The 25,161-nt window shown below is 40.7% G+C and overlaps 2 protein-coding genes across 3 annotated transcripts; both read left to right on the forward strand.

Moving 5' to 3' along the window:
• LOC126385875 (SRSF protein kinase 2-like) lies at positions 1-14,512 on the forward strand. Of its 2 annotated transcripts, XM_050037901.1 has the most exons (15): positions 1-127; positions 2,072-2,376; positions 2,456-2,564; positions 2,660-2,747; positions 4,479-4,566; positions 4,836-4,942; positions 5,092-5,257; positions 5,445-5,470; positions 5,586-5,642; positions 8,315-8,681; positions 8,832-8,929; positions 13,330-13,437; positions 13,532-13,601; positions 13,686-13,778; positions 14,020-14,512. In XM_050037901.1, the coding sequence occupies exons 2-15, from the start codon at positions 2,145-2,147 to the stop codon at positions 14,202-14,204; spliced, it is 1,794 nt and encodes a 597-aa protein (XP_049893858.1). In that variant the 5' UTR covers positions 1-127; positions 2,072-2,144; the 3' UTR covers positions 14,205-14,512. The 2 variants fall into 2 exon arrangements, with proteins under 2 accessions (XP_049893858.1, XP_049893857.1); XM_050037900.1 differs by lacking the exons at positions 1-127; positions 5,586-5,642 and having other exon boundaries at positions 2,063-2,376.
• A 767-nt stretch (positions 14,513-15,279) lies between these two features.
• On the forward strand, positions 15,280-25,100 carry comtb (catechol-O-methyltransferase b). The gene is made up of 6 exons (XM_050037915.1): positions 15,280-15,437; positions 16,590-16,761; positions 22,765-22,882; positions 22,986-23,179; positions 24,565-24,696; positions 24,776-25,100. The coding sequence occupies exons 2-6, from the start codon at positions 16,591-16,593 to the stop codon at positions 24,953-24,955; spliced, it is 795 nt and encodes a 264-aa protein (XP_049893872.1). The 5' UTR covers positions 15,280-15,437; position 16,590; the 3' UTR covers positions 24,956-25,100.
• Positions 25,101-25,161: the final 61 nt, after the last annotated feature.

Raw genomic sequence — 25,161 nt, forward strand, 5'->3', positions numbered from 1 at the left:
CCTGGACCTGAGTGACTTTCAGTGTGAGCACAGTGAGCAGGAGAGCACGCGGGCACACAGTCCTCGTGCCAGGCTCGGTTTATTTCCCGCGATAAAAATATTAAAACTGGATATATCACACACAGCGGTAAGTAGACTCCTCCTCTTGTGTTGTTGATTATTTATGAGGAGAATACAGCTCTCTGAGTTTTTATACTGCCATGTCTGATGGTTAAGACCAGCAACACGCACTGGACACGATTAGTACAGCACGAGAGTCAATTTAACTTCCTGCTAAAACCTTCACAATAAAACAGGTGGACTTGGTCGCTGTGGGACCAAATAGCAACATAATGTAAACAAATGACAGTTAAAGGCTGTAAACAAAATTACTTTTATAAAACAAGGCACATAAACGTGAGCTGTAACTGTCACGCAGAGCAGAAGAATGTAAAAAGTTTAGCTAGACATAGCCTACATCTGTAAAGTACGGAAGCCCATTGCTGCCACACCAGGAAAAAAAATAATGGGTCAGTATTACGTTGCAACGTAAAAAGTTTATTGTTCTACCAAGAAGTTTTTCACATTACAACAATATATTTTCACGTTAAAAGGTGATCATCTATATTGTAAGACCATGAAAAGTTTCATGTTATAATGTGATAATTTATATTGCAAGACTGTAAAAAGTTTCACGTTATCATTATAATGCAATATTTGGTCTCGGGAGGAGGTGCACCCATATACTCCGGTTGTGATTTGACACTTGGCTATTTGCGATGAACAGGCATCAACATGGCCCAAAACACGGATAACATGAAACTATATTGTTATAACGTAAAACATTTCATGTTCTTACAATATAAATTTATCACGTTATAGCATGAAACTTTTTTTACATTTTTACAATACAAGTTATCACGTTTTAACATGAAACTACATTGTTATAATGTGAAAATACATTGTTATAATGTGAAAAACTTCTTAAACAACAATAAACTTTTCATAACGTAATACTCATCCATTATTTTTTCCTGATGTGGCAGCAATACGCTTCCGTAGTAAAGTGACATGCATTGTAGAAAAACTAACAGCTGCAGAAGTAAAAACAAAGCTAGCTTACATGAACATTCATGAGTTTGAACTGAACTTAAATATTGCAGCTATGTGAAAAGGTACGAAAGAAAATTAGTGCCACGTATGCCTTCTTAGCACCTGTGTGGAGGTAAATTAGAATCTCTTATATACCCTGCATGCCTGTTAAAAACAATACTAATAATTCCATGGCACTAAAGATGGTGGGTGTAGCCATCATTGGAGGCAGATTCAATAATATCAATGGAAAACAAAACTGTTACATTTAAGAGTTTTGGACATTTTCATATACTCCACTGTAAGCTAGGACTGGGACACTCAGTTTTTTATAATAAAATGTTTAATTATGACTATAGTTAATGAGAATGGAAGGCTGTTTAAAGTTTATGAAACAACATTGCGAAATCAACGTTGACTTATCTTTCAAAATTAAAACATAATTAATTCAACTGCTCAATACTCATGGTCTTAGGCAATTCTTATTTTGTTTGCAGAGTACGAACAAAGTCAGATAAGAAAATAATAAAATGCTGGTTCACATGATTTAAGCACAGATTTGTGCGTACCTACTGTTTGTGAATGAGGCCCACTGAGTACCATGAGAGCTGTGTGAAACACTGTGTTTTACTAATCATTTTACTGTCTTAACAAAATAATGGCTCTAGCCAAATATCCCTGAAAAAACATTTGAATTGCCAGCCGTTCATGTTTACAACATTGGCGGCCTCACTGTAGTAGTCCATGTAATATCAGAAAGAGTTCAGTTGCAGCTGGGCCGGTGTCAGGAGCTATTTACGTTGACATGCCATTCATCTAGCTAAAAATAAATGCACACATTCACTGCCCCTAGGAAATGTCATTGCACACAACCTCCTGCAATCAGTGACGAAAAGCACAAGCTATCTGCCTGAGATAAACAGCTGGTGAACTCTTGTTTCAGAGATGTAAGCATGACTGAAGAACTCCTTCCAAGTATGCAAACGCATTTTTGTTGCAGCTTTTTTCCTGGGTGCTGCTGTCATCTGGGCCCATCTTCAGCTGTACTCGAACTCTTCAGGCTCCGGTTAAACATGTCATCTTCATATGCTGCTGCTATATCAGCCCTACTTTCAGCCAGCTCTTCCAATCCACCCGTCATACCCAGCCCTCACCCCTCCCCAGATACAGCAGGGAGTCCTAAATCTTCCCCCACGCCCAGCAGACCTGCCCACTGCCCTACAGCTGTACAGACAAGTCCCCGTTCACCTGAGCCTGTGGGATTGTTCGATGAGCAACAGGAGAATCCTGCTGACTATGGCATTGGTACGAAGCACTGCAGCACCAAAATCCAACACACTGGTTGAGATCTGCTCTTTAACGCAGGTGGTTCATTGTGTTGCAGGTGGTTACTACCCTGTAGAGATTGGAGACATTTTTGTAGACCGTTACCAAGTGGTTAAAAAGCTGGGATGGGGCCACTTCTCTACTGTGTGGCTCTGCTGGGATATGGTGTAAGTAGGTTTGACTTTTTGACTTTAACATGATAACATAACCTAGAGATAATCAAACATAATTGTAGCTAACTGCCATAATTGTTTGCATGCAGGAAGAGCCGCTTTGTGGCTCTGAAGGTGGTGAAGAGTGCTCAGACATTCACAGAGACGGCACTGGATGAGATCAAACTTCTGAAATGTGTCAGTGTGACCACATGGCTTTTGTTTTAAGAGGCGTACTCAGTAGTTTTTAATAATGTGTAGTCTCACAATACACGAATTGTGGATCTGGTGAGAGTGTTGTTAATATTTCTGGTCACCATAAAGAACACACTGACTCCATTGTGGTGGCTGTGGAGCAGGAAGATACGATGCCTGAGACGTTTTGAGCAAACTGCATATCCAGAACACTTTGCAAAAACACAAATGCATTAAAGCTACAGTGAGTAATGTTATGACAAAAGTTATTTTTTTGTAACTGTCACTATATCCTGACAGTAGGACACGAGGTAGATAATCTGTTAAAACATCATGTTCCTCTGGCTCGGCTTATATCTTACAGAATATGACTGTCGGTCTTTTTCTGTGAAAGAGAAAGAAAGCTTTTCATTGTCAGTCTTCTTCTGTTCACTTGTCTTAGCCATGCACGATGCTGTTGGCAGCGCAGCATGTGCACAAGCAGTGATTGACACCATGTTAGACTCCGCCTGGCTTTGGTTGCTTTCATCGGACGTAGTGGGTTATTGCAAACACCGCCAGGAACACAAGAAGCCAGAGAAACCTGATTTTTATTTATTTTTTGTACTGATTATCTGTCTCGTGTATTTCAATCAGGAGAGACAGAAGACTGAAGTTGAGATAAAATTTTGATACAGGATATGAGTGTATAAATTAACAGATAATTTGTGCTGATTAAGATTTACCAGAAGTCTTTGGTGCTTGGAAACCAGAGGGAGATATTTTGTGATTGAGGGACATCTGAGCGGCAGCAGAGTTAATCCTCCCATGGAGTCCAGACACTGGTGGTGGTGGCTGCTGACTCTGAGGCAGATGAGGCTGATGAATGCGTAAAGTCTGGGTGGTGATGGGGAGGTGGAGGGTGCACACAAATGCAGCAAGAAAGAACCATATTTAAAACGAGGAGCAGTGAGATGATAGGCTGACAGAGAAGGTGTGTTGCTGTGCTACTGGCTGATTGTGAATCAGCGAAGACTCAGTTGACAGCCCTGGACAGTGACAGCTAGATAGAGAGTGAGTGTGTGTGCAGCAAGTGAAAGGCAGGATGAGAGAGACAACTTACAGTCTGAGCATGAAAAGTATTGAATTGCGCTAGAGCTTAATTACGGTCAGGTCATATTTGCTGGAAAAGTTTCCCACTGTGGCTTTGACAGAAAAAACAAAAGCATTTCTGTTCTTACTTTTGCATTTGTTTCTTCTGTTATCTGTTAATGCGCTTGTGTTTTTTTTAAATTCGCAAAGTGTTTGGACCTGCAGTTCATTTGAGTCACTGTAGGAAGATTTACTAATGAGTGAGACTGATTATGGTGGCATAAAGTACAATGTCTGATGTCATTTCAGGATCTCTGAGATATGTTTGATATTGAAAGTGTATTATGGGGAGAAGATGATCACAAACTGTGATGGTTTTGTGTGTGTTTGTTTGTATGTGTGAGGAAGACAGGGAGTGCACAACATTTTGACATAAAAAATGTATATGTCATAGCAGCTCATGATAATATTAATATTGTAGCTCAGCCTGCCTGCACAGATTTTGTTATTTTCACATAAACACCAACAGGAAAGCAGCAGCATCTTGCACTATGTTATTGCATTTGATAGATGATAGAAAGTCATGTAATCACAATGTGATTGTCTTTATTACACTTATACATTTTTGTTGATATTCTAATATGTGTACTATATGACCATCAGGTTAGGGACAGTGACCCCAAAGATCCAAAACGTGAGACAATTGTGCACCTCATTGATGACTTCAGGATCACTGGAGTGAATGGAGAGCGTATCCTTTACAGAAACATACTGTACGTCCCCACTCTGTAACATGTGGTGCAGGTCTGACTTTTCTGTTAAATACTGTTCTTAAATTCTGCTTTTTACAAGTGTGCTTATACTCAGAGAAACAGATGGCACTGTGACAACATCTTTGTGTCATAGTGGTAGGCTTCGAGACTTCAAGATGAAAAGATTATGTCAGTGTGTTTTTCCCCTCTCCAAATACCCAAGAAACTCTCAACACCCATGCTGCAGAGGTCCTTAATGTCTTACCAGATGTGTGCATGGTTCTGGAGGTGCTGGGCCACCAGTTGCTGAGGTGGATTGTCAAATCCAACTACACCGGCCTCCCCCTGCCCTGTGTTAAGAGCATCCTCAGACAGGTGCTGTGCAACCTTTTATTCCTTCTTAAGTAATCCTCTCTGTATTTCACCACTGGCTGAGCGCTTCTTTGAACAGATTATCTTCTATTTTTGCTCCTCATTGACATTGGGTGCAATGACAGTGACTGTATTTTCACTCCTTATCACAGGTTCTGCAGGGTTTAGATTACTTGCACACTAAATGCAAGATTATCCACACAGACATCAAGCCAGAAAACATCCTCCTGCGAGTGGATGAGGTTTACATTCAGAACCTGGCGGCCGACACCAAGCTGTGGCAGCTGCCAGTGTCCTCCGGTTTCACCAGCTCCACAGGTTAGTGATGCTGCATTAGTATGTCTAGCTTCAAGTATAAAGGAGCATGTGTCAAGGGAAACTTTAAGTACCAGGCTGATGGAGGTGTTATTGATTAAATGCAAGGAAAATGTTCACTGTGTTTCCTTTTTCGCTTGTTTTCACATCCTGTGCCTCTTCGCCCTGCTGATGTTTTGCTTCCTGCCAGTGAACAAAAGCCTCAGAGAAAAACAGGTGTGCAACCTGAAATGTATTCTTCTGTTCATTATTATTTAATTCTTGTCATTTGGACAGTTGTGTTTTTCATAATTATATTATGACCTGTTCATTTCTCCTATGACTTCTGAAGAGTTTGTCCAGCTTGTTGGGGAAGCTGACTGGGGTTTTCCACACTCTTGGGGAGTGGGTAAGATGAATGCTGTGTTTTGCTTTTGTGCTTGAGCCTTTTAACTGCATCTTGACAACATCTAGAGCCTGTAACTTGCTATAGGACATGTGAAATCAGGAAAAGGCAGGACATCGGACATATACTAACTGATTTTGGCAGATTGCTGCCCTAGATGAGCACACTGCATAGAGATTTCTGTCGATTCTTACATAATCATGACTGTGATGCTCAAGGAGGAGGAGATATGAATCCTTTATATACACACATTTATGTTGTTAATATTACAGCAATATTAACCCACTAATTTTGAGAAATAATTTAAGCAAAAAAGCCTTGTTGACTAATCAAAAAAGCTTGCCACGATTAAATTCAGGGTTGCACTGGGATCTGTAAATACAGGGAGCTCTTTGAATTCTTTGTTTTTGCTCTTAAGGAGTTCGGTTGATATAATAGGTGTTACTACACTCATTCTGTTGTACTTTTCTTTTTATCACACTTGACCATAAAGAGGCAGTGGAAATCCCTTAACAATATTGTACAGATTGCAACTCAACTTAGAAACATATTTTTTACAAGCACTTTCTGCATTGCAGTCAAGGCAGGCGAAGAGGAGATGACCAGGGTAGAAAACAAGATATATTTGTACTGCACAGCTCTTATATCTCATAATTAACACATTTCTGTAACTATCAAAATTAAAAGCCAAAGAGAGAAACACTGAAATAGCCCCAGATTATATCTTATGTTGACAGTTGTCTTGAACTTCTGCTCAAACTTGCTAGCTTGCTCTTGTGGTATTGTTGTGTCACTAACTAACAGGCTCCTGCAGCTCAAACAGATGGGACACGTGAGGGGTGTGGAGGGGGTTTCCTGATGTCAGCTTCTGTAAGATGACACAACTGCAGATTTTGATGTCCTTCCAACATCTACTGTTGTGGTTTCAAAATAGGTTGTTGTTAGCAACTTACTGTTTTACAACATACAGAGTAACATCCTCACAATTTATTCTTGAGATATTAATACATGGATGTCATCTCTATAGGCTCATGGAAACTACAGACGATATGCATACAGATGCAGATATACTGGTGAAAGTAGCTGATAAATGGTCACAGAATACGTAATTTTATCATGTGAATGTTATGTTGAGTGTTTTTGATCCTACCATTGGGGGGCACCAAAGTCAGACATTTAAATCCTACACAAAGGCTGAACACCGTTCTTCATTTGCATGTAGGCCTACTGTGACATGTTCACCATCATCACGTCAAGGTAATAAGGCTATAAATGCCGGTGATATAAGGGCCTCAACTCTTTTTCACTTGTTGCTGTGGAAACGTTTGAGCAACAACTGCGCAGGGTGATTGCTGCAGCACTTGAAGCTGAGGAATGCCCCACACCTGGTCATACTCTTCACACAAAATGATGAATCTTAGTGTCTGCTCATCTGCCCCTGCAGATAACAACGTATAAATCCCATTTATAGGCATTTTTTGTGACTTAACAAAATGATACTCATATTTTTATACAACATTTAGGCTACATATACTCAAATATCTGAAATATTTGTAAATAAGGACTGGACTATGATTAAATAAATTGGGTTTACTGACATTGTAAGTCCTTTGGTTGTTTTTTGGCCAAATGTCTTAGTCTATATATTTGGCATTACACTGCCCAGCTTTTACAGGGTAGGCTCATAAAATAATGGACGTAGCCACCGTGACGTCACCTATTGGTTTGTGTACTCTTGTTTGAAAGCCTTGAATTTGGTTGATTTCGGCTGTTGCCATCTGGGTGACTATGTTTTGACAAGTGGGTGGAACTGTGAATGAGCGAGGGGTGGATCTGACTCAGACTGTAATGACGCCTCAAAGACAACTTGTCACTCAAAGTGGCAGTGCCCTTAATTATGCATATGCCTTAATAAAATTTCAAAGGGTGAGTTATATAAAAATTCATCACCCATACAGTTGTCATGAATGTTGAAATTAGCTATAGAGACCAAAACTGTTTTTTGTACCAGGCTGTAAACATGTTTATTTCTGCTGTAAAGTTGGGCAATTTAACATGGTGGTCTATGGGGACTGACTTGCTTCTGGAGCCAGCCTCAAATGGTCATTTGAGGAACTACAGTTGTTTGCAATGGCTTTTCAACACTGGAGTTTGCTGCTTGGGTAGGCTGCATAATAAAAAGCATTTTTATAAACTGTATAGCCTATACTTGTACATATCACAATTAAAAAGACAAATGTCATGTGTCTGCATCAAGATGTGGTTGACTATTATTTCTGGCCTACATGATTCAAGTAATGATTTAATACACTAATTGTTTAAAAGATTCATAATAAGTTAGTTTTGTTTGAGTTGGCAATTGGACGCTACAACCTCACATCCGTATTGCAATGAATTATGGGTAATTATATCAGTAGAGTCTGGTTATGTCTGCACCCCAAGCAAACTCTTTGGCAGTCTGGAAAAAGTCAGTTTGAGGCTCCTTGTGGACTGGATGTGTCTGCTAGTGCGGTGAAGTCTGGACATTTGGATTTAGCCATAGTGGCTTTAATTTGCACGATTTCCTTCACTTCCATAATAGGCATGAAGTTGTGATAATCCATCAAATAATTAATCCATTGTTTTACTTAGCGCTCACCTTTGATTGTTTCCCACAACTGATCAAACCCCTGCAGTCCAGCAAGGTCTCCAGGAGCCCCATTAAGCGACTGACAAGAAAAGACAGGAGTCGACGAGGACAGGAGAGTGTGTCTGGCCACAATCAAAAGGACCAACTTCATGTGTCGTTCTCTGATGCCACTGCTCCTTCTAGCACCAGTAGCTCCATCCGTCACTCTAAGCTCTCAGGTCCTAACCTCACTTTAAGGAGGCAGACGATGCTGTTGGAAGATGGACTGGACACTTCTCCACGCAGCCACAGACACTCCATATGCACGTGGCCAGACCTCAACACAGATGGTCCTGTCTCTGGCTCTAGGTCGGTGTTATTGCATCAGACTGCAGACAAAGAGCTGCCCCCTCCTTCGCCATCCAATCCCCGTGGTCAGTCTCATGAATGTGTTTGCATGAGCTAATATTTACACAGTATGTTAGCTTAAACATTACCTAGCTTTCATCAGTACACTCTGTCTGTCAGTACAGTCTATCTTGGCCATGTCTTCTCATCTATCACATTCCTTTATATTTTTTTAGTTATCAGAGATTCGGATGTTGTTCCAGACCTACTAAAGCCTCAGAATGCTGATAAAATCCTCATCAAGATTGCTGACCTGGGCAATGCCTGCTGGGTGGTGAGTGACTATCCTCCGTGGCTGCATTATCCTCCACAGTTTATTTTGATAATAGAGGTGCATTTAGCATTTTTAAATTTTAATTTGGATTTTTATTTATGCATCAAAATACACAGTGATAACCCTACTGATTGGCCAGGATTTTTAGGAATACCTGGATTTAATAACTGAAATATCTTCATGTTTATCAAAATATGATACATACCAAACTAAATGAAGATTTGATGACAATTGTAGAGTGGTGAAAACAGTGGCAAAAAAGAAGAAGATAATAAATAAAAATACAATGAAAATATGTTAAGGGAGAAATTGGTGGGGCCTACTGTAAAGGTATGTCTTAAATCAAGACATGTTTTTTCTTCTGCACCTCAAAGTTGTTGGAGCTGTGAAGGAAACTGTGAGGTGTTTTATGACTGGCCACTGTCAGGCAGGTGATTGCAATCTAGGCTGACAGGAAAAGTTCAGTGATTTACTGAAAAAAAGTGAAGCTACGTAAGCTTACTGGCGAGTAGCAAGTCTGAACAAGAGTTACTAAGAATTCACCAGTGAACAGAAATGAGGCAGGGAAAAGTTACAGACAGACAGGTACAGATGAGGAAACAGGAACAGGTACAGCAACAGATACAGATACAGAAACGGGTATGTGTTCAGGTACAGACACAGGAACAGGTACAGATAAGTCCATCCAGCTCTACCTTGTTGATTGTCCATGGAGCGGAAAGAGCGCAGAAATTTTCCTTACAAAAAAGAACAGGCTGTGTTTAGAGTCTCTGTTGCAATTAATGGGATATTTAAAGATAGCGAGTTTATACACTGAGACCTTGTTGAGCAAGAGCGATCCCAGCAAGCAATAGTCGTGATTTAAACGTATTGGCTATATTTAGCTCCGATTTAGTCTAGCTACATGTAACCCAAATCTAGCCGATTTAAATTTGAAATTGATTAAATGTAATTTTCGCCATTGCAGATGGCGTGCGGTATGATATTCAATCACGTATGGAGAGTCAACAGTAATTAAAATATGTTTATCTCCATTTTTTGGACATGGTCTCTACATAGCTGTATAATTGATGACGTCTACACTTTGGTTATGGTTAGACGTCTACTGATGACGTCTACACTTTGGTTATGGTTAGACGTCTACCAAATTTTCACTGACAGCCCAAATTCAGCCGTGATTTAGCCTAGGTCTTCATGTAGACGGCTATTAGACGTTTTTTAAACCAAAAAATGCTTGCTGGGATGATTCTCTCTTGACCAAGCACCACCACAAGGACTGCAGTGTTTCTAGCTCCACCTTTTGGTATCAGATCAGTGTAGTAGTTACCTCAACTAACGGAAAAACAGGGCAGGGGGGTACCATACACAACTTTTGACAATGGAAATGCAAAAATAACCATTGTAATGTGTAATGAACTTAATATAACTGAAATGTATGGCTTGGTGGAAACAAGGCTATACAGGATCAGGTACAGGTACAGGTACAGATAGATGAACAGGTAGAGATAAAGGAACAGGTACAGGTTTGGGCACAGGTACAGACAAAAGGAACAGGTACAGGTTGAGGAACAGGTACAGATACAGATACAGGAAAATACAGGTTCAGGAACATATACAGGGACAGCTTTAGGTATAGATAAAGGAACGAATACAAGGACAGGGACACAGTGGTGTAGTCTAGTTTATTGTAGTGGGTATACTGTGATGATTCCCTCCCAGCCTCGTAGGGAGGCCTGACAGTGACCTATTCATGGGTACCAGTGACGTCATGTCGACGAGACCGCCGCCATATTTGTGTCCGATTTGACCGTACCCCTAAGTTTCACTATTGGCAGTACACACCTCACACTTAAACGAGACGGAGAGACAACGATATTTGTTAAAAATTTCCATTATTGGTTGCGACCCATATTTAGTACCCTCAACAGTATTTTGTCCGCTAACCTCTGCAACATGCTGTGTGTGTGTGTCCGTCCGTCCACCGGCCACTTCATTAGGCCCACCCGTGCAATCTAATCCAACAGCTCTGTCATACATTCTACTTTATGAAGCTTTTTACATTTTCAGTTTTTGTTGACATTGTCAGAAAGGTGATAATTAAACTTTATGTTTATTATTAAGGTTGTACTGGGTGGTGCTGGCGTACTGGACTGTAATATATTGAAGTGTTCCTAATATTTTGTCCCCCTCAATATATGTTAATGGATTGGGCAAAATTATGAGAACACCGCACAATATAATGCGTATTGTGTATTATATTTAAGGACCCACACCACGACAAGAGTAGGTAAGAATAATAGTTAATTAGTGACTGACATCAGCTCAAACCATAAGCTTTTGAGTGTACCGTAATCAGATAACGTTAGCTAATGTTAGCATAAGACAATGTGAATCTCCATTGAGGAAGCTAACATCACGTTAGGTAATGTAGTGTCGGGCTGTCGGCGTTAATCATATGGCATCTGAAGTTAATCATGTTTCGCGTGTTTTGTAAGGGGTTTTCAAAGACTAAAATAAAAATTAAATAGAGTTGAGGACTTACCGGACACGAAGTGTTGACTGCACAACCTGGAGTTAACGTTAGCTGTTGGCTGCCAGTGGTCTCTTCTTATCGCAGCCAACCATTTATTCCGCCGGTCTAACGTTACATCCTTTGGGATGGAATAAAACTGCAGTCCGGGGTTTCTTTGTCGACTGGTATCACAGCCAACAGCACAGAGAGCACAGGGTGAATTTTATGAATGGAGGGGAAAAGAGGAGACGCATTCCCCCTGCAAAATGTAATTTATTGCAGTTATTTACCCGGTATTTGCGAAACAAAATCACGGAAGTTAAAGTTCTGTCACAAAACTATATTGTTACGGATCTTTGCACATTTTTAAGTGGGTATACGGAAATCCTGGAGCTTTCTTAGTGGGTATACGGCGTATACCTGCGTATCACGTAGACTACACCACTGCAGGAACAGATATAGGAACATGGCTAGGTATGGGTACAGATACAGGGATAGTTTGGGTTCAGGAACAAGTGCGAGTTCAGGAACAGTAACAAGTATAGATGACGGAACAGGTGCGGGTTCAGGAACAGTTATGGGCACAGGAACATGTCTGGGTTCAGGAGCAGTTATGGGCACAGGAACATGTCTGGGTTCAGGAATAGGCACAGGTACAGATACAGGAACTAATACAGATGAAGGAACAGGTACGGGTTCAGGAACAGGAACAAGTGCGAGTTAAGGAACAGAAACAGGTAAGGATGAAGGAACAGGTACGGGTTCAGGAACAGGTATAGGTACAGGAACAGGTACGGGTTCAGGAACAGGTATAGGTACAGGAACAGGTATGGGTTCAGGAACAGGTATGGGTTCAGGAACAGGTACAAGTACAAGAACAAGTATAGGTTCAGGAACAGGTACAAGTACAGGAACATATATAGGTTCAGGAATAGGTACAGGCACGTACAGGAACAGGTATGGGTTCAGGTACAGGCACAGGTACGGATTCAGTTATAGATGCAGGTTCTGGTGTCTTGAATGCAAGGCATGAACAACGACACTGATGATGTGGTGGGAAATGAGTGAAAATGGGCTGGAAATTCTACTAAAGGGCTAATGAGGGAAAGTGTAAACAAGTGAGCAGGTGGTAGTGAAAGTAAGGTGACTGGGACAGGTGGGGGAGTCTGAGGGCATGCGGTGGATGGATGGAGAATGGTAATGCAGGGGGCTGGTGAAGGGGTAATGTGGCTGACACCACATTTCTAGTTTATAAAACAGTTCCAACACGTTGTCTTTACAGAGCCAAATGCGACAGGTGCTTTTTGTAGAGCACAGCAGCCATGTTTATCGTGCCCTCCAGTGAAAGACAGAGCTGCCATATGTTTCGAGTGAGACAAGACTGAGTGGGCTGGTGATGTAGCTTGAGAGAGACATACAGCATAATCTTGTGCATTTCAGAACTACCCGCTGGTGGTGGTTATGCTTCTCATTTCATTTGGCAGAGTCAGAGAAAGAGACGGTGATGTTATTTTCTCTGATGATGTTTACCTTTCATAAAACATTTTTAGCCATGCTAGCAGCATGGCATTAGGGATGGCAGTGTCAGCCACTTTTGTCCAGATGAAAATATCTGACACCTTTTGGATCGATTGCCATACATTCTGCTCAGTCTAATCTGTATGTCAGCATGCTAAACTAAGATGGTAAACATGATAAACATTACACCTGCTTAGCATCAGTATATTAGCATTGTCATTGTAAACATGTCGGCATGCCAATGTTAGCATTTAGCATTTTCATGTAGAGTTAGAAAAGAAGAAGAAGTTTTTGTGAGGATAAGATAATAGTCATAGATGCATGTCATTTTTTTGGTGGAACATTAAAATCTCATCTGTCTGGTCGTCAGCACAAACACTTTACTGAAGATATCCAGACGTGTCAGTATCGCTCTGTGGAGGTTCTGATTGGTGCTGACTACGGCACACCGGCTGATATCTGGAGCACTGCCTGCATGGTGAGCCGAGCACCTTTATAGATATGTACAGTATTTCTTAAGATTTCTAGATGTGTCACAGCCATGTTCTTCTATCCCTTTATATATGCTGCAGGCTTTTGAGCTGGCCACTGGGGACTACCTGTTTGACCCCCAATCAGGAGCCACGTTCTCCCGCGAGGAAGGTTTGTGTTGTTCACCACATCCCTTTTGACTTTGACTAAAAAACTAAATGTGCTTATAATACGGTGTGCTGTGTGTTCTCTAAGATCACATTGCCCACATTATGGAGCTGCTGGGATCACTTCCATGCCAGTTCGCTCTGTCAGGAAGAAATTCCAAGCGATACTTCAACCGTAAAGGTAAAATTAACTAAATTATTACATATACAGTGATACTTAATAAATGCTTTTTTTGCTAAGTGTATAGTCAATTTACCTGCATCTGATATTCTGAGTGGCACACAACAGTGAGCAACTTACAGTCTGATGAAAGTTTGGGATAAAGTAAAAGCTTGATATTAAAAATGTATTTGCAAACACAGTATATAATAATTCAAAGTAGATAAAAGCAGTGTATTAGTCTACTTCTTACCCTGTGCAGGACTACTGCGACACATCTCAAAGCTGAAGCCGTGGGGCTTGTTTGAGATTCTGCTGGATAAGTACGAGTGGCCGCGTGAGGAAGCCACCCAATTCAGCTCTTTCCTCCTGACCATGTTGGAGCTGCTGCCAGAGAAAAGAGCCACAGCTGCCCAGTGTCTGAAACACCCCTGGATTAACTCCTAGACACATCAGCTCTGTCTTGTTCAGAGCCCAGTGGACTAGCTCTTAGGAGCAGGCTCGCACACATTGCACATGACATGGACTCAGACAGCTGTGGGAAAACAGCGGTAGTCTGGTGCTGGCATCATGAGCACAGTCTGAGAAAGAACCTTTTCCCAGTTGGTTGCTTTGTCTTTTAGTATTTTAATGACAGTCACATCTAATTCAGGCCTAGCAATGACCAAAGAGAAGTTTTGTCTTACTGGAAGACTGCATTGTTATGTGATCACCAAGTTCTTGAATTTCAATAAACTGACTTAACACTGCTTTTATTCTAGACTCATCTATTATTCTAGATCAAGACTCATAGACTGTGGTGACGCCTCACAGACAGCCTGTCACTCAAGCACCTACACCCTGAATTATACATAACTTTAAGCCTTGATCAAATGTAAATGGTTGAGTTATATAAAAATCCACCATCTGTGCACTTGTCATTCATGTTAAAATTAGTTACAGGGAGCAAACCAGTTTTCTACACCACGGCCAGGCTGTAAACATGTTTATTTCTACTGTAAAGTTGGGTATTTTAACATGGGGGTCTATGGGGATTGACTGGCTTCTGGAGCCAGCCTCAAGTGGCCATTTGAGGAACTGCAGTTTTTAGCACTTTCATGTTGGCTTCATTTTTCAGCCCTGGAGGGTGTCGCTTGGTGAGAATTTTCAAGCAGAAGTGTTTAAATAGGAGGGTTTTCCCAAAATGCATGTGTTTGAGAGGTTTTGCACGCGTTATGCGAGAGTTTGTAAAAGGATGTTTTGAGATGGTTTCGTGTAATTAAACGTGGGCTCCTTTTACTTTTGGGTTATTCTTTCACTGTGGAGGCATGTGAGATAAATTAAGTTTTCTTCACAAATTCAAGGTAACAAGAGGTGAAAAAATAACTGAGAAATGATCATTTTGTGGAGTACTCCTTTAAATGCCAACCAGGAATTACCCCCTCCTTTTTAGAAATCCCAGAGAGTGTGCTTGCATGTGTGTGTGTGTGTGTGTGTGCATGTGACCGTTGAGATTTTATCCATTGTGCATTCTTTGCATGCTCACATTCAGCAGAGCACCGAGAGGGGGATGGAAGGCAGAAGAGGGAGGAGTTAGTCTCGCATAAATGCTGGCATATGTCCGCCTGCTAGAAAACTCAGAAATTTTCCTCTAGCAGCAAGGAGGTGAGAAGAGGACAGGGAGCCCGCCTGCCCACACACGTAAGTCTCATTTTCTGTTAGGTTTTAATGAGACACCCTTTAATGATGCATGAGGTGTTTGTTTTATGCTTAACAAGTGTTTGTTCCTGTGTTGCTCAAGGGAGACTATGGCTCAGTCTGGTGGTAGTTCCTCTTTTGGACTGAAGAGTGTGTTTTCTCATAGTAATGTGAAACTGGGGCGATTAGTGTGTAACTGACATTGTTGGTGATACTCGTAGTCATGCCAATTTCTCAACAAATAAGTTTTTAAAATATTTTGATAACGTTTATATTCTTGTTCTTCTTCCTGTTCTTAAATAGAAAACTTTAATGATGTGATTTGCATAGAGATTTAATTATGTTGGACAATATGCACAACGTATGACTTGGTATTGTGCAATTATCTCTCTACATGATGATAAAAGATGAAAGTGTGTGTTTATCTAGCCATGCCAGGACTATTCTGCTCTTCTGTCTGTGAATCTCTTGGCTGTGTGTATGTTAGACGGAATCCAAAGTAAAGGTTAAAGTCCCAGTGCTCTGCCTTTTCTGACACAGATCTTAACCTCCAGCCAGTTGCCATGCAACTCAAACTCTAAATCAAAAGGAATTACCTCAACCACCACTGGTCTTTCACAGTTGCATTATTAGTGCAAGGTAATGCCGCTTCCAGCCATGCTCTCCACTGCTTTCCCACAGAAGGAGCCCTTGTTTAGGATTCTGGCTGTGCTTTTCTCCTCCTTTTTGCTCTGTTCATCCCAATTCATCTGTGCTTGAGATATCAGAGCACACTAATTGCTTCTGTGAGGGAGAAAGCTGCACACAAAGGACTGTGTTATGTGTTTACCAGTGCTTATTGCAGTTGATATTAAATGATATCCTACAGTGATATTACCACAGTGAGACGTGTGTGGGTGTGCAGCTTGGGCCTGGCAGCAGCAGCTGATAATGAAAACAGGAGCAGTAGCAGTATTGTACACTGCATAGTAAACACCCATCTCATTATCCCTACACAAAGGGAGAGGTGGAGTGAGGGGAGATATGAGAGCTTTCATTTATCTCATGCAGATGTGTTGTTATTGCTCTGTGTCTGTGGAACATTTATCACAGCCTCTCTCCACAGTGCAGCACAATGTTACCATGCTGAATTGATGCTTTCTGTTTTGGTTGCAGGATGTGGCTGACTCTTCTTTACAGCTGCACCGGTGGAGCAGCTCTCCTGTATGCTCTTTACAGATGGGTGATCCCCGCTGCTGTGCAGTATCATGGAGGATTGGCGCTGATGTGGCACGATGTTATTGTGGAGCGGATACTGGACACTGTGACCCAGTCCACACGTCCTCAGGTGTGTCTTCAATATGGCAATGATGAAATTCACACAGAAGGCTTTGTAAATAGAAAAAGACACTCACTCACACACACACACACACACACACACACTGTAGGTCAAATGTCAAAACTAAAATACGTTTGTGCATGTATGTTGTGCATTGTAAGGGTAGTTCAAATAAACTAAGCATGTTCATACATTCTCAAACACAAATAAAATGCACCTTAAATGATTTATTATGGGGCCATTATTGTAGCAAATCTATTTGCAAATGTGTGTGGAGAGCTGGGTAACTGTATCTCAACCCATAATCAGAATCAGATTTGTAAATGTGTAGACAATCTGTATGTGTACATAGATATTGATGGCTGAAAAAGTATGTTGCTCCAAGAGTTGGAAATACAGACAGATCATCAATTGCAAATGCATGTGGAGATTTGTCTGTAACACTCTGCTTGCTCTGTGCCTCATTAAGTATACAGCCTACATCCCCGTGGTTTTAAGCGTGACATCACTGGACTAAGTAGTGGTTATGATCATTGACGTACAGTACATATTGTACAAAGTTGGTGCACTGACTGCTTTGGCCTGTTGATGTAAAATGTCAGTGTTACCACCATATTGAACTGGGCAGGACTGGTCTGTAAACAAAAACAAGTAAACAAGGGAGCTGCAGTTTTTCTGGAATACAATATTGTTTAAATTTATCAACTGATTACAATTAGTTGTTTCAAGGGTTAATGATCTGCGTGGAGTAGAAAGAAAAGTTTTGTCTCCTCGCTGCAGTATGAATCAACATAAGGCTTTCATGAACTGAAATATGGTAAAAACAGTATTAATTGTATGGAATATACAGTAAGGTTAAGCTTTAAATCACTGAGTGCTACTGCCGACTGCTGGTATATCGGCTGTATAGCTACTGAGGCCCAGTGCAGACAGAGCGGTGCAGACAAATCTCCACATACATTAGCAGATCGCTGCCATGACAGAAGTGTGGCAACAGTCACACGTATAAAGGCAGCCAATTGAGAGGCCCACCTGAGTTGTAACTGATGATTGTATTTCGGTTGTTGGAGCAAAACACTCATTAATATATATGTACACATTTACAGATTTGTCTACACACTTACAAATTTCAGTACACTTGCAAATCTGAATACAGATTTGGATTTTTTTTTTTACACATTTACAAATCTTATTATGCACAAACAGGTTCTGGATACACATGTGCAGGTTCCTGTACTCTTTCACAAATCTAAGCGCGCATCCAGAGATTCTTTACACATCAACACATCTCTCCACACGTCTGCAAATAGTTTTGCTACAGTAATGGCTCAATAAGGTATGTGTAAACAAGACTTAGACTCTACAGCTATGCTGCTGTTGGGCTGTATTCAGGATCCAGGCACAGCAGTGCTTTGAGCTAAATGCTAATAACAATGATGACGTGGTGATGTTCAGCAGGTATAATGTTAGGGTGTTAGCTATCATTAGCAGTAAGCACAGCTGAAGCTGATGAGAATGCCATTCGTTTTGCCGATATTTGGTCATAAACCAAAGTATTGGACAAAATAAAACTTTGGCCTGATGGTTCATGAAGGTCAGTGGGCTTTGTTCTCTGTGGACCATCAATGTACTAAATTTCATGGCAATCCCTCCAATACAGGTGAGCAAACAGACGGACTGACATTACCATCTGTAGAGCCACGCTACTAGTATGTCTAAAAAATATGTTTTTTGTCTCAATACATAAATGTACTGAAAATCTCTTGTTAGACATTGAAGACATTGCTGAACTTGATTCCATTTTTACACAGTGATGTAAAAACCCCCAATCAAATCTTTGTTATGCCTCCACGACAGTCCATCTATGTAATGTCCATCAGTACAAATCTGCAAAAAATACGTCGGGCCATCCCATTCTTTTGATCACAATATCTCAAAAATGCATGAAGGAAATTTCTTCAAATTTGGCATAAACGTCCACTTGGACTCAGGGATGACCTGATTAGACTTTAGTGGTCAAAGGCCAAAGGTCACTTGGTCTCATATCCGTCTCATTCACGTGAACACAATATCTCAAGGACACCTTGAGGAAATTTCTTAAATTTGGCACAAACGTCCACTTGGACTCAGCAATGAGCAACTGATTAGATTTTGGTGGTCAAAGGTCAAGATCACTGTTACCTCACAAATCCTGATTTAGGCCTTAATGAAAGAATGTATATGCTAATTATAACAAATTTTGACAAAAATAGGTCAACTCACTGTGACATCGTAATGTTCTGCAAAAACACTTTTCTGGCCGTTATTCAACGCTGTAACTCAGGAAGAGAAAGGGAGACATTTGGTCAGATACTGAACTGGTGACACTAATCCTGGGTGTCCATTGTATAGATCCTCTGTGCTGCTGGGTTGAAGATGTGTGTGAAGCATCCACATTTTAGAATTTGTATTAACATCCATATCTGAGTCATTGTTAACTCTCATAGCATGTGACGTGTGACTCTGGACAGACATGGATATAAACTATAACTGCAGCTTGACGGGTCTGTGGAGGCATACAACAACCACAAGGTGGTAATTCTATTTTTTTCCTGGGTTCACTAAGCTTTTAAGAAAACAAGTCAGCTGCAGCTCAGGAATAGATTCAACCTGAAACAATAGTCCTTTCACAGATGTAACTAATACCATTCATAATAGCTGCAGTCTATATACTAGGTGTCCCACAGCTCTGCTATTGTGCATTCTGGTTCACTGGGACACTTTACAGCAACAGAGCCATGGTTGATGTTAGTAGTGACACTTGTGCTTCTCCTACTGTGACAAGTCAAAAGTCTTTAACATAAAAAAAACATTTATTCTCATTAACAACGACTGCTGAAGTAGCCGGTCAAAACCTGAAGTTAATTTTTGCATTTTATATCTTTCTGTGACCAATGCGTGGATTTATGGATATCAGCCAAGCCTTTCATTAAGTTACATCATGATTTGTATGCATGTGTACAAATGTGTGATTTCAGCTGATTGTTTCTTGAGAAGAGCTCCTTGTTTTCTTTGTGCTAATTAATTAGGGCTGATGCTTCCTTGTCTGTCCCTAATGAAAGAAAAAAACAAAACCCTGAGGCCTTGTTTTCTTTTGATCATCACGGCGTGTTAACAATGTGAATTTGTAAACAAACAGACAATAACAGCAGAGACAAATCTTAACTCTTCTTTTAATAAATATATATTTCATTTAGAACTTTTTCAGAAAGAAAAGAGACAAATCCTTAAAGCAGTTTAAAAAGAACATTACAACAAGAACAATCCCTCCCTACAGATGTGAGAAGGCAAAAAACAAACAAACAAAAACAGTTAGTGTGCTCTTCTTCATAGGTTAGTATGGTCATATAGAATAGAGAATTACTTAGTGTTCATGAGGGTCCTCTCTCTGTGGTGTGGTCAAGGAAGGGCTGCCATATCTGCTTAATTTAAACCTGCTTGCTTTCCCTGACATCACATTTCATATTTTCTCCGTACATGAAATACTAGAGAACTCTGTGAGCCTGATTTCTTAACTTTTGTAGGCAGGGTTGCTGACATGTGCGAACATTTTATACACAGTTTGCCATGAACTAGTTTTCTGTTTTTGGATTTAAGGAGCTCGTCATACCTCACTCTCCATATAACAGCTACAAAACAGACCCTCCCAATTTAGCTGTCTATTTAAACTCCAGAAATTTCCCAGCTCTCCCTCTGCCTTGTCAACACTGTTGCTCTGCATCAGTATTGCTGCTTGCTCCTTCAGGTCTGCCTCCAAACCAGCACCCACTTGCGAACTCCGCCTGTGTGGGAAGATATTTAATCATCACTCTTCAGTATCTTATTTAAACATATCTGTGAGGGTGATGAGGCTACGGTCTACACACCAAACTCTAGCTATGTTCTGCCGCTGTAATAATCCTGAGGTGAAACTTTGTGTACATATTCCTAGCAAGTTTTTCCACAATTACAGAAGACTGAGAGAGTCAGTCAGGTCTGGTCTAGTCTGTACACACCCACGTAAGTCCTGAGAAAAGGTGAGTGAAAAGGGGAGTGCAGGGGACACCCCCCCCTCAATATTTAGAGCAGGGCTTTTGTCTCTCCCAGTGAAAACATTACAGTGGCAGAGTTTTACTTTTATTTTGACAAAATAAAGACAATTACACCATAAATTGAAGCAGAAACACTTGCATAAAAATTCACCAGAATGCATTTGATGCTCAAAATTTTCTGGCAGTGAACCCCCAAAACACCTGTTTCATATGTGTCCCCTGAAACTTAACCTACGTCCCTGAGGAAAGCGTCTTGGTTTAAGACAGCCAGAGTCAGTCCTAACTCAAGTCAGATGTAGTAAAAGACACTCTACTACACTTGAACAGGTTCAGCAAAGAAAGCTCAGCATTACCTTTAAGCAAACAGTGAAGCAGCAACAGGTAAAAGCACAACTACCTAGAGGGGTTTAAACCGTCAGAAAACTTGGAGAAGGTGCTGCACATACAGTACAGATGAACAAGAACCAGCTGTACACGTCATAGTGGTGATCAGCTGATAGCAACCAGGAGTGCAGGAGAAGAAAATATGCTGAGGATACACTTGTTAAAAAAATAAATACACAGATGCCTTATATTATATACCTCAGTCAACATGTCAGGATATTGCCTCTCCTTAAACCTATCTAACTCTACTTTAAACTACTGGCCTCTTTAAAGTCTTGATCATCAGATTACTTCCAGTCTATATAAAGCTGACTTAGATTAGTTTTTATAAAAAATTTAATAAATGGACAAAAACAAAACTTTAATTTACTATGTTGAGTGACGCTTCCTATTTAGGCCTAACTTACATAGTAATGAAATAATAATAAAGGAATGATCAATGAAACATGTAAAAATGGATGTAATGCTTCTCAACAGTATTATCATTGGTGGATTTTGACACAATAGGTACTGGGGGACAGACATAAAAAAGCCCCACCACTTCTCACATAGGAACAAGACACACAGATGTTGTGCAAGCTTTGTCTCTTTTTGTTGTTGTCAGCATCTTTTGTGGTTTTGTATTTCTTTGAGGTCATTTTGCATCTCTCAGGGGTATACCTGGGTCTTATGTGGTCATTTTGTATCTCTTTGACCATATCACATGGTATGAAGTACAAACATTACATACAATAACGAAACAATGGCAAACAGGTGGCTAAATTACAACCAATGTTACTTGCATTCTTCAAAAAAAGTGCCTATTTACAAAATATTGGCTTATATGATTGTAATAACAAAATTAATTTAAACATAGATGAACGGTTTAAATAATACTTTGGCAAATACCTTTCTCTGTACGTCATTTGGCTTACATTCTGACATTCAAACAAAATGTGATACTCATCTCGCACACCATTATCATCACAGAGGCTGCAGATCCTCTGGTTTCTGTCCAGCCCTTTATATTTTCCAGTGACTTCAGGAATTCTGGTGTTGTTTACTCTAAAATTACAAATAGCCTTTCTGTACTTTTGTTTTTCATGCCACACATACTTCTCCAGTTTAAACTCAATTTCGACATGTATATCACAAGATGTCATACTTCTGAGCTCACTTTGTGACTTTTGTATAAACTGATCATTTAGCGTCTGTTCAACAGTTAGTTTTACAGTTTGTTGATGTTGAGACATTTTTGTGTGAGCCAGAGGTAAGACAAGCCACATTCATTCAGGGGTATTGAGCTGCAAAGGATAAAAATGTATGTCTTACATTAATGATGTTGTGTTTTGGAGAAAAATTCCAAATAAAAGAATTTGAAGAACAAGAGAACAGACACCAACACATGGGGTCTGTTGCTCTAATGCATGGTTACAACTGGCAACCCAAATTCTTTTAATGTTTGCTTATTAATCATCTATAAAGTATTAATGAGTGAATAATTATGACATGCACAGTGATATTAAAAAATGCTCCATTATAGATATATCATGTCTAGCTTTTTTCTCTCTCCCTTCAGAGGCTACTGGATGCAGTACAGAAAAACGCCACCAGAGGGGACCCTCGCAGCGTGGTGAAAGCCATTGATCAGTTCTGCAAAAACAAGGAATGGGCCATGAATGTGGGGGATGAGAAAGGTACTGATTTGTCACCATGTGACTCTGTGTTTCATGTGGACATCATTACCTCACTTGACCCACCTGTGTGTTTTGGTATCTTCTTTTTGTTTTATTGCCGCAGGCAGCATTCTTGACTCAGTGGTGTCTGAGGTAAACCCAGCCACTGTATTGGAGCTGGGAACCTATTGTGGCTACTCCACGGTACGGATCGCCAGCCTGCTTCCCCCTCACGGCAAGCTCATCACTCTTGAATTCAACCCAGACTATGCTGCAATTGCTCGTCAAGTCATTGCTTGGGCAGGATTAGAGGATAAGGTAAAGCCAGGTGTCTCCATACAAACTGAAAAACAATCCATTACATAGTGTGTGCAGTCAGGGCTGGGTATGGTTTAAAACAATTATGATACCAGTACCAATACTGGTTTCCTGAAAGTGATACCAATACCAATAGAGTACTTCATTCAGTATCCATAATGTGACTAGAGAGGCGTGTAGTATAGTCTTATATACTTTTTGAATACTTTGGTAGCATCTCGGCATGCTGAACTGCCAACTCTGTCAAACACACTTGACTCGGCTTCACCACACCACAGACTGTAAAAGTTGTACCTGCTGCTGCCGGAGTGTGAGCTCCTCGCTAGTTGGTGAGTGTCTGCCTGGCTGCACATACACAGTGACAGAGCTAACTGTTAGCATTACATGGCTAACGTTACCTAACGGTTATGAATGGGTTCAACGCCAGAGTTAAACCGTTGCGGTGTCAGTGTGTTTGTTGGGAACGTTAAACGGTGTGGGCTGCTGTTGCTTCTGTTAGCTTGTGCTAACCAGGCAGATGTTAAACTGTTTGAAAAGTTTGATTATCTGGCAGAGAGTCGGGAAAGTCAAGGATCAGGCCCCCAGTGCAAAATGAACGCATGTATCGTTTGACAGGAGACATTCTAATCCTACTTGGTACTTAAAGGTGCTGAGTGGTACTCAGCTTTATGTTCGGCACAGGTCAGATGACAATAGTGCTGACCAGAATGCTTCGAAGCTTGCCATGGTAACTCGCATCCAAATTAGTATTCGAATGCTTTGTATATTGTTTTGTTTTATCACCAGTAAACTGGTGGAGGAAACTGAAAGGAGGTGGTAAGTGTCAGACACAGATGAGGCCACTATTCTCAGTGCAGTCATTGACCCCCACTTCAAGTTATTAAATTGGCTGTCCGACAAGGAAAAGGAACAGGTTAGAGAAATTGTTGACAGTTATCCACGGCTTGCAACTGCAGTGAAGACTTGCTGTGCATCTAGTGATGCGGTCTGACCTGTGGCGTTAGAGTTATTAATAACTTACAGGAACACTGTGTGCAATAGTCCCCCTTTGAACTTCTCTTCCCCTCCCTATCACTCTTTCTTTTACACACACACAACACACAACACACACACACACACACACACACGGCAAGGCTAATTCCTACAAAAGTTGGGCCGGGTATAGACTCACAAGTCAGTCTTTAGACGCTTATCAGAAGGCGGAGATCTCTGATTGTCTGGTGGCGAGACTAGGCCGGGTATGGTGGTTGATTAGCTTATATGAATGTGACTGATTACCCCCAGGTGTCTTCAAATCCCGCCAAAGGGTTGAATATTTGTGAGTAGTTATCAATGAAACTTTGAAGGCCAAAAATTGGTATTGAGGATGTGTTTCTTCTTCCTAGGTCCAATTAGTTGAAGGAGCATCTGGTGACTGGATCCCCAAAATGAAGGAGCAGTTTGGGGTGAAAACATTTGATTTAATTTTCCTGGATCACTGGAAGGATCGCTATCTTCCGGATGCAAAACTAATGGAGGCAAGTTTGTCGTGCTTATTTTTCTATTCATCAAACTCTTTTCTGTCATGATGCATGGAGCTCTTTGCTTTTTCATCAGGATTGCGACCTCCTCAGGAAAGGCAGCGTCCTACTGGCAGACAACGTGATCTGCCCAGGAACTCCTGACTATCTTGAATTTGTCCGGAGCAGCCCGCGGTACAAGAGCCAGTACTTCAGATCTCACCTGGAGTACACCAAAGCTGAGGATGGCTTGGAGAAGTCTGTCTTCTTAGGGTAGTTTGTAACTAAATGTGTCACGTTTTGCAGAGGTACTAGCAAACCTTAGACCTTGTTGTTTTGGGTTCAATGAGCAGTCTGAAAATCTGTTTTTCTAATATTTCACAGAGTCTGTTAAATTGAAATTAAAAGTAATGTGAAGAAATTTATGCTGTGTGGTTTATTTTTTGTAACACCACATGATGGAAGTTTAAATGTGTGATGCGC

The sequence above is a fragment of the Epinephelus moara genome, chromosome 24, assembly GCF_006386435.1.
Source record: "Epinephelus moara isolate mb chromosome 24, YSFRI_EMoa_1.0, whole genome shotgun sequence".
NCBI classification, from domain to species: domain Eukaryota; kingdom Metazoa; phylum Chordata; class Actinopteri; order Perciformes; family Serranidae; genus Epinephelus; species Epinephelus moara.

Excerpts from the sequence above, each read along its gene's own strand:
- LOC126385875 (XM_050037901.1), top strand. The coding sequence starts at position 2,145 with ATGTCATCTTCATATGCTGCTGCTATATCAGCCCTACTTTCAGCCAGC. Across the intron at positions 2,748-4,478 it reads AGATCAAACTTCTGAAATGT|GTTAGGGACAGTGACCCCAA; the intron begins GTCAGTGTGACC and ends TATGACCATCAG. Across the intron at positions 5,258-5,444 it reads CGGTTTCACCAGCTCCACAG|TGAACAAAAGCCTCAGAGAA; the intron begins GTTAGTGATGCT and ends GCTTCCTGCCAG.
- comtb (XM_050037915.1), top strand. The coding sequence starts at position 16,591 with ATGTGGCTGACTCTTCTTTACAGCTGCACCGGTGGAGCAGCTCTCCTG. Across the intron at positions 22,883-22,985 it reads GAATGTGGGGGATGAGAAAG|GCAGCATTCTTGACTCAGTG; the intron begins GTACTGATTTGT and ends TTATTGCCGCAG. Across the intron at positions 23,180-24,564 it reads GGGCAGGATTAGAGGATAAG|GTCCAATTAGTTGAAGGAGC; the intron begins GTAAAGCCAGGT and ends TCTTCTTCCTAG.